At 38.3% G+C, this 14,521-nt stretch overlaps 1 protein-coding gene across 2 annotated transcripts in view; it reads left to right on the top strand.

Moving 5' to 3' along the window:
- RANBP3L (RAN binding protein 3 like) overlaps positions 1 to 14,521 on the top strand; it is a 284,788-nt gene that overhangs the window by 232,778 nt on the left and 37,489 nt on the right. Inside the window, exon 1 of one of the 2 annotated variants that reach the window (XM_025924293.2) lies at positions 6,311 to 7,149. The exons of the other annotated variant lie outside the window; for it this stretch is intronic. Coding sequence (XP_025780078.1) covers positions 7,059 to 7,149 — 91 coding nt within the window. The 5' untranslated portion in view covers positions 6,311 to 7,058. Of the gene's footprint in view, positions 1 to 6,310; positions 7,150 to 14,521 lie in introns of those variants that run through there. 2 annotated transcript variants of the gene reach the window in all.

The raw sequence follows: 14,521 nt of genomic DNA, 5'->3' as shown, positions 1-14,521 counted from the left end.
AGGTTGATTCTTTCTTGATTTACCCAACTGGACCCCTGAGACAATGAGCAGGATCCTGTATTCTGACCCTTCCATCTTCTTCAACCTCAGTCGCTTTGGGTCCTCACTGTGCAACAAAGGAGTGGCTTTGTTCTGACACAACTGTTCAGGGAGTCCCCACCCTACAGCTCACTAGGTGCTGTTGTTATTTGAAGCTACATATCAATGTCTGAGCTACAAAACCTGATCCTCACATGCCATTCATGAATGCCAGAGAGATAAGGAGTGTGTGTGCGTGTGTGTGTGTGTGTGTGTGTGTGTGTGGTTTGGGAGGCAAGAAGTGGTTGTAGTCCAACAGTCAATATTTATTGACTATCATGAGCAGGCCTCTGAAGTCATATATGTGGGAATATAACGAGTTCCTAGATACCTTTTCTCCAATGCCCCGCCAAGGAGCTGAATTTATGTTAAAACCTCTCCCATTCTTGAAAATACAACCTGTTCCGGACTGAAGGTTTGTGTCCTCCCCAACCCCAAATTCAGATATTGAAATCGTAACCTCCAATATGATGGTGCTAGGTGGAGCCTCTAGGAGGTGATTCGGTCATGAGGAAGGAGTCCTCCTGAATGGAATTAGTGCCCTCATAAAAGGGACTCCAGAGAGGTCTCTCACCTTCTTCCCACTGTGTGAGGACACAGTGAGAAGTCAGCAGCCTGCAGGCCAGAAGAGAGCCCTCACCAGAACCCCACCATGCTGGCACCCTGATCTTGGACTTCCAGGCTCCAGAACTGTGAGAAATGAATTTCAGTTGTTTATAAGCCATCAGTTTATGATACTTTGTTACAGCAGCCCCATAACACACAACCTAATTGCTTTTTTAATCGAAAGTTTAAAAATAAAATAGTAATAAATTTTTTTAAGTGGTGTAGAAGGGAACATCTGTACGGTTGAGAAGTAGTGAGTAAAATGACCATTTGGTCCTATTTAAAAATGAGTGTGGCATCTTCACGTAAGGCCCAGCCTTACGTGGCTCTCCTCTGCCACAGAGGTCTCTCTGAGCTTAATGATCATGCCCCTTTGTCAATAGCAGATGTTTCCAAGTGTAGCCCAATGTGGGTTTGTTTGTTTGCTTATAAATGGTATTCATGTGCTGCTCCACAAATACAGTATGAATGTTAACATTTCCCATCTTTGTATGTGTTTTATAATATAGAGAGTAAAAAGTTAAATAGGAAAAGAAATGTGGAGAGCTTCTCTCCACGTCCTAATAAGTCACATTGCCCATTCCTTGTATTCTTTCAATCAGGTTCATTAAAAGTAACTATATTTAAAATTTTTAATCATGGAAATTAAATATATATATATATGTAGGAATATATAAATGAAGGAATAATATGTCTCATGTGTTCACTTAGTTTTAATAAATATCAATTTATGGCAAGTCTTTCTTATGGGCAGGGGATGGGGAATTCCAAGAGGCTTTTATTGAGATAAATTGACAAAAACCAAGATTTTATCAACCATTTTTTTCTGAACCTTATAGACTCAGCAGAGACTCTGGTCCATATATGTGTACACACAACATAATACATCCCAACAAAAACAGAGTCCCACTGGAACACTTGCCAATTAACAGAAAGCCAAATTTCCCTGTCCCCAAATGTTTTTAAAATTTTGAGTCCCCACTGTACACTTTTCAGTGGAACTGATCCCTTATGGCTTAGGACATTGGGATTCTATTCCTATTTTTACTGAACAAAAAATACATTTTTCAAATTTTAGCCTTATTTGAAGAAAGGGAAGTGACTTTGTTTTCTCCAGGCACCTCTTCCCTACAACCACTAGTTAAAATACAGTAGAATTTATGGCAAGTCTTATTTTGTCTATACCCTCCATATCTCCCTCACTCAAATTATTTTGAAGCAGATTCCAGACGTATATTATGGAATATAATGCATTATACTCCATTTAATTAACATAAAAGAAAATGAGTGAAAGAAGAAATAGAGAGAAGGAAAAAGAAGAATGGAAAGAAGGAACCAACAAACAAACTAATGGAAGAAGGAAGGTATGAAGGAGGTAGGGAGGGAAAAACATAGTTCGGTGATTACTTTATTCCTGTGAATGTAAATTCATATCAAGTAACAAAAGTTTGGTCTGGTGCAAGTTAATTTGCTTTATTTTGGAAATGATCCCAGTTAATGAGTGTTTACCTTCAAAGAGTTCAGTTCTGCTGCAAACCCATTGACCTCATGCCCATGTACTTCAAACATTTTTAGGTGGAATTCAGATTCTATAGGATCATTTGATCCTACCCAGATGGTGGACATTATGGAACCAGAACCACCGTACTCCAGTTTCCTTGCCACTTAAAACAAACAAAATAAAACTCTGCATTTTTCTGCCCTTTGGTTTTATTTTGTCTTGTTTTCACTTTGGCTATAAAGACAGAAAAAATGTACAGCTACAGAGATTAAATACCAGCACATAGCAATCCATAGGAGAATAATCAGGTAACTTTCCTACAACTTCAGACACAGATAAGCATTTCCTGAGCTCACTAACACAAGACCCCATTCTGAAGACATGGGTTTATTTTGTGCTGAGGCCAAGGCTATTTTGCTAACTGACCTTGGACTCTGCTGACCTCCAGAGGGAGCCCTGTTGCAGCCAGATCTGAGGCTCATCTGTGAAAGGGCCAAAATTAATTTTGCTTCAAATGCCAAGGCAATGTTTATGGAGTGAGACAATATTTCTGATAACCAAGACCCGAATGTTGATGTTCAATGGATTAAAGATCAATGGTGGCAATTTCAGAGTGTGAGCACCTTGAATAGGTAAGCAGTTTGGTGCTATGCCAGTGTCGCCTCCTCAATTCGTAGAGAGGAACAAGCATTCAAGCAGAACAACCTCTAATACAACCATTTGCATCTCCCATGTTTTAACAAATAGCAATTATGGGAATCCAGCCAACTGTGCTACCTGAGAAATTCTTTGAGCTAAAAACATACAGTGACTTAGAGTAACACAACTCTAGACAGCCACAAAAGCCTGCCTTGATGAGCTTTATGATAAGCATGTTACATAAGCCATTGTGAGAGCCTGAAACTCTACATTCTCGTCCACAATGTCTTTGATGGAAGGAAGCATGATCTTAAAAAAAAAATCTACCATGAAATGTTATAAAGGAGCAGAGGATCTGTTATTTAAAATCAATAGAAATTCTAAAGTCGTAACACTAGTTCATGAGTATTGAACTAAAATGGCCATGTAATAATCCCTGCAGTGCTTTGGGGGTTGTAGTGAGGCTCTGGCCAGGGCTTCATGGTTTTCATGTTTGCATGTTAGGGGTCTTTTATCCTATTCTTTGAGGATAAGAGTGATAAATGTAATACTGCTGCTTTTTACTTATACTTGTCATTCAAAGCACTCTGAACACTTTCAAAGAGTAGATATACACTATCATAAACACTTTTGAAACAAGGCAGGTTATTAATTAAATAACTCACTTGCATACTAATGTCCAAGGCATATGTTCCTGCTTCTTAAATATGGTTCAACTGAAAAAAGAAAACTCGCCTATAAACTTAGGACCATTCATATTATTTAACCAAGCACTATGCTTTCTGAGCTATAAGTTCTAATCATAAAATATCATTTTTCCCAGTATCCATCCCAAATGCAGTCGTTGAGAAGATCAATTATTTACCTGTAACATGCCATTCAACAGTGGCATCTTTTTGACATCACAGCGAGTTGGTAAGGGAATAAGCTCGAGTTTCATAGAAATTCTAACTCATCTTTAATCAAATTGCAAGTAAAAAATGCCAAATATTATTCACTTGTTTTTTGACACAACCAGACTTCACTTTCTACACTCTGACTCTTTGCTTTTATTTACAAGCAAAAAGCAAAGTATAATATGCCCATTATGAGCTACTAACTTGGTAGTGTTTCTGAAAAATAAGGGTATGGCTTATTATAACTGATTCTAACTATGGCTGATAGAGCTGATATTATTTTACATATTCCTATTACATATTACTTTCAGCTATCCTGGCTTTTTTCCAGTGGAAATTGGTGAGTCAAAACAGTCTCCTCCCAGAGCAGAAATGTGACTCGATATGCTGTGTAAGAACCCAGGAGTCTCTGTAACTCAAGTAATCAACCACAGGGTCACTGCCCAGGGCTGACTCAATAATGCACAACAGTGGGACATAGAGGAACCAGGCAGTAAGTCTCCCCGGGGATTGTCCCTATTCCCTAATGTTGTGGCACTGGAAACTAAGTTTAAAGCATTCTTGGTTTTGGTGTCATCAGCCCTCAGGAGAGATATAATGAATGTAAGAATGAGCAAAGCAGACTATTTAAGTAGGTTATGCATGTTTACCTGGACAAGAGGACTTTATAAATATTCCATCTAAAAAAAATCATATATTTATATAAAATATAAACCATGTTTAAATATATATATGTATGTATATATATATTTCAGACACCACCCGTACCTCCAACACTGCAGCTGGGAGTCAGGAATCTCTATGACATTCCCAGAGTAATTACAGTGCTCAGCCAGGTTGGAAAATCAAGGGCCTAGATTTTCAGATACACTCCCAAATCCTACTCATATTTTTTGTTTTAAATCTATTTCTTTCTCCTCAGGCTATAGCCAAAGACAAAACAGGAATCTCCTTATTTTCTCAAGTCTTTATATTCACAGAATAAGTATTGAATAACCTCTTGCATTGTTTACCAAACATTTGTTTCATTTGACAAATGAAGACACAAACTCAGAGATGTTAAGTACCTGGTTCAAGGTTACACAGTCCACTAATGGAGCACAGGGCTAGAAGTTAGCTGTTTTAGCCTCTATGGTCAGCTGACCATTCCTTTTCCCCCTTCTCCCCAGCTTTACATCCATGCGTAAGAAGAATGGAGGCATCTAAGGGCTTCCTTGAAAAATCAGACATAAATCAGGGTAAATGTAAGATATTAATCCCCATGCAATATTTTCTCTCAGAGAGAATCCTACACAGTGAAAAAGGCTTATGAGACATATCAACCAAAGACCATGTGTAGACCTTTGGGTCCAGTTTGAACAAAATGTAAAAATGTTTTGAAATTATTGATAATGATTAAATCCAAGTGATGGGCACATAGGGCTTATTATGCTATTCTTTCTACCTATTCATATACATATATATATATATATATATATATATATATACACACACACACACATATATATATACACGTATATATACAAATATATACACATATATATACACATATATATATACACACACATATATATATATTTAAATTTCTCACTATAAAACTTTTTTTTAAAAGAATCCATTTCTCTCAAGGGCTGACTTACAGTTTTATGGGTTATTTGACTTACCTATATAATAATATGCTTATCAGTGAGGTCCGCAACTTGATAGAATGTTGATAGCTTTATGTCACTCTGAAAGAAAATGCTTCAGCCTTCTGCCATGACTGCTGTGAAGCAGGAGATAAATGCCAACCGTTAAAGCAGAAACTATGTTTCTCTAACAATTGGAATCTCTTTCAAAGTAGCTAAATACTTCTATAACCTGTTGTACTGTGAGGGGCCCAAAACAGGTAGACTATTAAAATAATAAAGGTGGTTTAATAAGTCATGGCAGTTATGGAAGAACAATCACACATATCACAAGGGTTTTTATAAGTCAGAGTATGTTTGGGGAATTGTTCATCGCCTCAAAGTGGAAGGAGAACACCCATCCAGATCCGGCAAAGAGGTAACCTTCTAGTTAGGCTTTCAAGCTTAGCACCAATTTCCAAGTGCGCCCAGGAAGCTGTGGAGCTCAGACTTTGAGGCTAAGCACTCTGCCTTTCTCCTTCATCCTGGCCCACCACCGCCGTTCAGAATCTACAAAGAGCTGTGGAATCTTGAAGGGCAGCATCTAGTAATGTTCATCACAATTTCAGGGGTAACAGCTTCTGAGTTAAATGAAAGGTGTTTAGGGTTTGTTTTTAAACAGTAATTAACTATGCTATTATTTCAATGAATATTTCAATGAAATATGCTATTTCAACACAAGAAACCACTGGAAATCTCTTTGTTTTGTGACCTAGAAGTAGACATGGAGAGTCTAAAGGGAATCAGAGGTAGATTTCTGGGAAGATAATGTTTTATGTGTTTATTTGTCTTCCAGAACTCCAAATAGTTGCGTTGGCAGGCAGGCTGCTCTATAACTGCCCCCTTCTGAAGACTCAGAGGTGTTTACAGAAACTGAAAGTCCCAGCAGTATATTTCCATGAGCTCATTACCAGTTCCGCTTATACCCTTCAGATGTTGCATGTGCAAATGAACATCCATGCAGTATAAACCCCTGCCTCGAGCTTTTGTTCTAATTACAAAGTAGCACAAGTCAGAAACGTGGTGACTATAACATCAGGGCATCTTTTTAGAATCCCTGCTTTGGTCACTATTATTCAGAGCAACTCCAATGCCATTTCTTGCCTGCCTCTTTATGCTAATCAGCCTAGCTCCCTCGGCCCCTCCTCCTTCAGCTTCCTTTAAGAACTGTTCACTTTCAGCTGTCACAGAGGGTAACTCAGACCAGGCTTGGAAATCACTGGATTTAACTCAGCAGCACTTTTTAAATTTTGTGTATCTTATTCTAGCAGTCCTCTTGAAATACTAGAGGCATTAGGTTTCGTGTCAGCAGATGGGTCAAAACATTGCCAAAACTGTAATTGGTTAGAAATAGTTACTTTGTAGGATTTTACACTGTAGAGGGGAAAGCTTCAAAGTACTTTGAAATGAAAGACAAATTAAGCTGTGCTTTTATCCAAATGAATTGGCATCTTTGTATGTAGGGGAAGTTATATTGGTCAATATTTATTTCAAGAATCATGACTAGAAAGCACTTGGAAGTTTATTAGAGAAGTAAATGTTTTACACTCAAGGATAGGATCTGCATGTACCTCTGTGGCTCTGGGTGTCTGGTGAAGACCATTTTAGGTGACTAACCAGGGGAAGGAAATGTCCTAGTGATACTGGAACCACAGCCGTATTGCCAGCACCATGTCTACTGCACAGAGAAAAGACAGCAGGCACCTGTTTAACAGTTTTTATACCTGTAAACTGAAGCTTCCAGAAGACCAGCAACAGCAAGGTGAGTCAGCCAGGCTAACGCGTTCTGTGACCTGGCCATTTGCATTCCAGGAGGAATGGTAGGCTGGGGAAGTACCTGGGGAATCTCTGGTTGGAAGATGCTTTATAATCTTTGATTTTTTTTTTTAACTCTGAGAATAGACATAATAGTAATGCATAAGGGTGAGTTAACTTGGGTTCACTCCTGGTTTTTAAAGGACTATGGGAGACTATCAAGAATGCTATTCCTTGGACTTGTCCTTCTGAGGCTTATGTGCTGAGACTTCCAGCCACTGTTGTTTTTCTAGAGTATGCTATATTTGTGTAATTCAAAACACCCATCCAGGGAAGGCTAAATCAGCTACAAGGGGAATTTGCTGAGATTAGCTTTATGTTACACTGGAACTATCTTCCCTGTCCTGCCACTAATGGCACACTTTTGGATTTAAAGTTGAAGCCTAATTTTGCCTGGATCTCTGACTCACTCATTTGTGGGAAAAATAAATATATTCTTGGCTCTTTCCCTGTTACGATGTAGGAACAGCTGGAGAAAGACGGTGAAAAGTGTCACATTTCACATGATGGGCACTCATTCAGACTAAGCTATCTACCTGGCAGCCATTTTCACCATCAGTCTTTTTTAAAATTTCAAATCCACTACCCAGCCAGCTGCATCAATTAGTGGCAGATGGCTGACATGAATAGACAAGATGATCTTTCCAACCCATTCTGGCACGGACAGCAAAGGACACTTGAAAAAAAGGCAGGGTGCTGTCACAGATGACATCATCACTCCCCAGAGGTTAAGGATTGGCCCCGGACATTTCTAACTTGCCGTTAATAACCACTGATGGATCTGTCTATGTAGGGATCTAGGCTGCAAGCTCTTTATTTACTTTTCCACAGACACGGTTTTAGATTTTAGTGGCGTGGACAGAGCTGGCTAACGGGCTGAAACCTCCCATTTCCAAGGTGGCACCTGTGTGCTAACGTTTGCATGAAGGTGTCAGGCCACTTTCTTGCATTAGTTCCTGGACTTCACGCTGTACAAGGCTTACCATAGTGGGGGTAGAAAATACTTTATAACAAATGGAAACAGCAAAAACTTTTGAGACCGTTCGGTATCATCAGGGCTGAAATAAGTCATTTTAAACTAACTGCTTTAGCATGTAAAGTCCTGGAATGTGCCAGAGTTTAATCATAGCACTATAAAAGTTTTGCTCTTCTGTTAGTAAACCCTAGTCCATCATAGGTTTTTGTTGGCTGTTCATTTTGTTTGAAATGTTTAAAGCTACTTCCCCACTCCAATTGCTAATGTAATATTTATTATATAAAATTTGCCAGGGGGAGCATAGAGGAGATGGTTAAAAATCACCATCCAGAGAGTGTTGTTCTTAACCCTTTAGTGCATAGTCTTCCAGCCTTTTCTTCTGTGCCCATGTACAACGTACTTTTTTGCTTGATTTTTAAACAAAATAGAGTTATTTTATATATAACATTGTATGAACTGCTTTTTAATTTAATATTTGATTATGAACAAATTTCCATGTCATCATTCATGCGCACATATTCTTCTACAACCTTATTTTAGCTATTTATTTATTCATTAATTCATTCATTCATGCATTTAAATTTATTTTTGAGAAAGAGAGAGAGCATGAGTGCATAAGCAGAGAAGGGACAAAGAGAGAGGGAGAGAGAGAATCCCAAGAAGGCTCCACATTCAGCATGGAGACCGACACTGGGCTCGATCCCATGACCCTGAAATCATGACCTGAGCCCAAATCAAGAGTCCAGTGCTCAACCGAGTCACCCAGGTGCCCCTCTGCAGCCTTGTTTTTAGCAGTTGTATGCTCTTCCGTAAATGGATGTAGTAAAATTCCTTTAGGCAATTCTCTATGATTAGACATGTGTTTTATTTCTATTTTTTCCCTTTTACAAACAACATTGTGTTTAACCTAAGCAAATGGATAAATCATTGCAGAGGTAAGATTATTTTCTTGGGATACATTCTTAGTGGTGGAATTGCGAGGTCAAAGGATATATATGTTTTTTAAGATTTTTGTTGTTGTGGGGTTTTTTTGTTGTTGTTGGTTTGTTTGCTTATTTTTTGACAGTTGGCCCTCCAATCAGCAGTATAGGGGTATATTCTCAGTAATATTGGGTATTATTTTTATTTTTCCCCAATTTTCAAAGTGGAAAATACTATGCTGCTGTGGTTTTAATTTAAGGCAGGCTGTCTTAATGTTCTTCCTTTATTGGCCATACCCAGAGGAGACTGGAAAAATCATTATGATGACATACTTCCCAAAATACCAAGAAGACTAGAAGTCTAGTCTTTTTTTCTCAGACTGAAGCTTTTGCCTAGAATATTTTGAAAGCAACCATATTCTTCCACAACTGAGTCTCAAAATATCAGTCCCCAGAAACCACAATCCATAAGGTTGTAAAGCACGTGAATGCAATTGAGAACAGCGTTCAACAGCATTGACTGCTACAAGAACTGTCATCTAGAGATCTGAACTGACAAGTGACACTGGGCAGTGTTTGCTATGCTGCTGAGTAGCATTCAGTTACTCTTCTGGAATTTAAAAGTATTCATTGAGTATAGTGGCCTTGATTTTTTTTCCTCCAAGGTACATTGGCACCTTGCTATTATGCAAAGTTCAGCAGAGGTCCAAGAAAGCAAAGCGATTGGTTTCAGAGAGTGAAGTCTGGCTATGAATTTGTTTATGGAGGCATTCGGAGTTTGTGGCTTTGGCCTACCCCCCAAACCACACCAAAGTTCCAGCTTTTTAATATACAGACCATGATTAATTGGCATTTAACTCCTCAGAGGGCATAACCAGATTCAACACATAGGTACTTTCTAACCCTCCCTGCTATATGCTGAAGTGCTTTATGTTATAAAATTGTACTTTTTGGGTGATCATTTAAATAAAAGTCACTTATTGTTTAGCAACTATCTGAACAACAACTATGCAAAGCACTGTGCCAGACATGGTACATCAGTTGAACCAAGCCAACTAAACTATGGTTTCCAGTCCCCATAGTATTTACATTCTACAGCAGCAGATGCTAAACACTCCAGCACAGGAATCCAGTAGGCTTCTCTCCCTACTTGTTGCTGTCTTTATAGATTCTTCTGTGATAGTTCAAATCCATTTATCTATAACATTGATCTGAGATCACATTTATAAACATTAACTTATATGTCTACAAAGCCTCAACAAAGTTCAGTTCACATTACATGTGCTAGGTAGACTTAACCATACTTATGTTTTATAAACCATATTTATGTTTATATACTTTAAAATTCACAAAGTAAATGTTTAGAATGCTTTAAAAATTACACAATTCTCAATACATTATCTTATTTAATTCTTACAATAGTCAGGTGAGGTAGTGTATTAGTCAAGGTTCTCCAGAAAAACAGAATCTCTAGTATGTGTGTGTGTGTGTGTGTGTGTGTGTGTGTGTATAGATAGAGAGAGGAGATCAAAATTTATTTTAAGAGATTGCCTCACACAATTAGGGAATATGGAAAGTCCAAAATGCACTGTGTGGGCCACCAGGCTGGAGTCCCAGGCAAATTGCTGACCAACATTACAGTTGAAATCTGAAAGTGGTCTGCTGGCAGAATTCCCTCTTGCTCAGGGCAGGTCAGTCTTTTTTATATCCAGGCCTTTAGCTGATGGATGAGACCCACCAACATTCTGGAGGGCAATCCGCTTTACTCACAGTCCACCAGTTTAAATGTAAATCTCATCCAGGGGCACCTGAGTGACTCAGTTGGTGAAGTGTCCAACTTCAGCTCAGGTCACGATCTCACAGCTTGTGAGTTTGAGCCCCGCATTGGGCTCTACACTGACAACTCAGAGCCTGGAGCCTGCTTTGGATTCTGTCTCCCTCTCTCTCTTTGCCCCTCCCCTGCTCTTGCTCATATATAGCTATCTCATAAAATCCATGATTTTTGAGATACAATGTTTAATTTTTTTTATTGATCCATATCAGAGAAACTTCTCTGCAGATATTCAAGATGCATCAGTGTTCCTTCTGATTTTTCTTGTTCTGACACCAACTGGGTGTACTACAATTTAATTAAATTCTGTCATTATCCAGAGTTAATGAAGACTCCAGAAGTTAAGGGCTCAGTCTCAAGAGACCGATCCACTTAAATGCTAGCTACAAATTTCAGGTGTCTCCAAGCCACCTCCATTTCTGCCTGGATGACTACAAATTTAAGGCTTCCCACAACTCTCCCAGGTTTGAAAATTTGCTAGAATGACTCACAGAACTCAAGAAAGCCCTATACTTATGATCACCATTTTATTATAAAGGATACAAATGAACAGCCAGCTGAACAGATACATAAGGCAAAGTGTCGGGGGTTTCTGAGCACATGGAGTCAGGGTATCCCACTCTCTCAGGACATCAGTAAGATCATCAGCCAGGAAGCTCCAGTAAGCATGGTGTCCAGAGTTTCCACATGGGATCTCGCTACATTTGCATGATTGATTAAATCAGTGACTATGATTGAACTCTGGCTTCAATCTCTCTTCCCTCTCTGGAGGTTGGAAATGGAAAGTAGGGCTAGAAGGTCCAACCCTATACAACCTTGTTCTTTTTGGTGTGGCCAGCCTCTCCCTTGAGTTTCCTCATTAGCATAACAAAGACAAATGGCCATCAGTTAGGAAATTCAGAGGGTTTTTCAAGCTCGGTGCAAGGAATGGAGAGCTAAAACCAGATCTATTCTTTATTACATCACATTTTGGCTGTCATTTTCAGGATGAATTCTTTTCTTAATGTTAAAACAGTTTCCTGCAAGTCAAGGAACACAGATTAACGCCCTCAACCACTTATTTATTCAGTACAGTTTTTACCAAGAGCTGGGAGCTATATTAGACACCAGAAATGCAAGTTTTTCTGCCCAAGTTTATTTTCTGTCATGTGCTTTTTTGAGGAATTCAGTAATAAGAACTCAGCTAATGGTACTTTTTCAACTTTTTGGGTGAAAGAAAAAGTGATTTGACTCCATAATATTGTGACCCTGCTGCATTAATCCTCATTCTGTGTATTTTGGCCACACTCCTCTTGAGGGTTCCAGAAGGCACTTAATTTAGCTTTGAACTTAGTAAATATAAATATAAAGGCTAAGTGGGGCATGTTTACTGTGAGACCAAATTTGCTCTGAGTCTAAACCATAAAACACAAATTATATTTAGATTGCCGCAAATGCACTATTTCCCTTGAAAATACTCTGTGAACATTTATGAATATACTTAATTTAGAACACTTAAAAAATTTAAGTGCTAAGGAATGAAGATACAACCATGAGAAAGGAAACCCAGTGGTGGTAAACAATGAAATAATGCCTTTTATATGAAAAGATAATGTGAGATACACACATTATGCTTCTCAAAATAGATTTGTATTAGCTTTCCTTCTTTGTGATTCTAAAACAGTGAAATGTCATAGACAACATGACATCTTTTGGGTGATACATGGCTAAATAAACGAGGATCAGAGGAAGGAACCCTACACATATTTCTGTTTTTCTTCCACCAAAAGGGAACCTCAAAGTGGCTCAAATGAGTTTTGTTCTATCTACAAAACCATTACTCACATTTTTAAAAAAAAAAATTTTTTAATGTTTATTTATTTTTGAGACAGAGAGAGACAGAGCATGAACCGGGGACGGTCAGAAAGAGAGGGATACACAGAATCTGAAACAGGCTCCAGCCTCTGAGATGTCAGCACACAGCCCGATGCGGGGCTTGAACTCACGGACCGCGAAATCATGACCTGAGCCGAAGTCGGCCGCTTAACCGACTGAGCCACCCAGGTGCCCCCCCATTACTCACATTTAAAGGCACAAATTGGTGGAAACAAATCTAGACCATTTAAAAATAACTAGAAAGGAGAGAACTCATTCTATTAGATTTGATTGTATTCAAGCTCCCACTCAGTGCAGGAATTCTTTCCACTAAGCTTTCTTAATAGATGGCACATTTATGACGATCTGAAATATATACATACATATATATATATATATATATATATATATATAAAATGGTTTAAACTCCATTTTCCCACTTCACACTCATTAGGATGGCTACTATCAAAAGAAAAAAATAGAAAATAGCAAGTGTTGGCAAGAATGTGGAGAAATTAGAACTCTTATACACTGCTGGTGGGAATGGAAAATAGTGCATCTGCTGGAAAATAGTATGGCAATTCCTCAAAAACTACAAATAGAATTACCATGTGATCCCGCAATTCTACTTCCAGGTATATCCCCCAAAAAAGTGACAGCAGGGAATCAAACAGGTACTTGCACACCAATGCTCATAGTAGCATTATTTACAATAGCCAAAAGGTTAAAGCACATCTTTCCATTGACAAGTGAATAAACAAAATGTGATATATATATATATATATGTACACAAGAAAATATTATTCAGCCTTAAAAAGAAAGTAAATTCTGATACATGCTACACCATGGATGAATCTTGAGGACACTATGCTAAATGAAACAAGCAAGTCACAAAGAGATGAATACTATATGATTCCACTCATATGAGATTGCTAGAGTAGTCATTTTCAGAGACATAGAGCAGAATGGGGGTTGCCAAGGGCTGGGAGGGGGAATAGGGAGTTATTATTTAATGGTATAGAGTTTCAGTTTTGCAGGATGAATACGTTCTAGAGATTGCACAATAGTGTGAATCAGTTAGCATTATTGAACTATGTGCTTAAAAATGATTAAGATGGTAAATTTTATGGTATGAAAAAAATTTTTAAGCCATTACTGGCCAAAGCCATCCCTAATTATGTTTCTGAATTTGGGCTTAAAAAAACAAAAACAAGGGGCGCCTGGGTGGCGCAGTCGGTTAAGCGTCCGACTTCAGCCAGGTCACGATCTCGCCGTCCGGGAGTTCGAGCCCCGCGTCAGGCTCTGGGCTGATGGCTCGGAGCCTGGAGCCTGTTTCCAATTCTGTGTCTCCCTCTCTCTCTGCCCCTCCCCTGTTCATGCTCTGTCTCTCTCTGTCCCAAAAATAAATAAACGTTGAAAAAAAAAATTAAAAAAAAAAAACAAAAACAAAACAAACCTTCATTTTTCCTATTCCTAAAACCAAAACTAGAAGGAAATATTCTGCTCATCTCTGATTCCCAAAAGCTATTTCTTTGAAAACATTAATAAAATTAATAAGCTCCTAATTTTTACAAAAAAAGAAACAAAACATTACCAATATCAGGAATGATATAGAGTGTCATTATAGATCCTACAGCTATTAGAGTGATAATAAAGGAATATTATGAATAACACTGTGCCAGAAAGACACCAAAAAAAAAAAAAAAAAAAAAAAAAATTCAACAGCCACTCACATAAA

The sequence above is a fragment of the Puma concolor genome, chromosome A1, assembly GCF_028749965.1.
Source record: "Puma concolor isolate L17-30 chromosome A1, mPumCon1.1.hap2, whole genome shotgun sequence".
Lineage (NCBI taxonomy): Eukaryota > Metazoa > Chordata > Mammalia > Carnivora > Felidae > Puma > Puma concolor.
The sequence above is the reverse complement of the archived record's forward strand: the minus strand, read 5'-3'. Positions and strand labels throughout refer to the sequence as shown.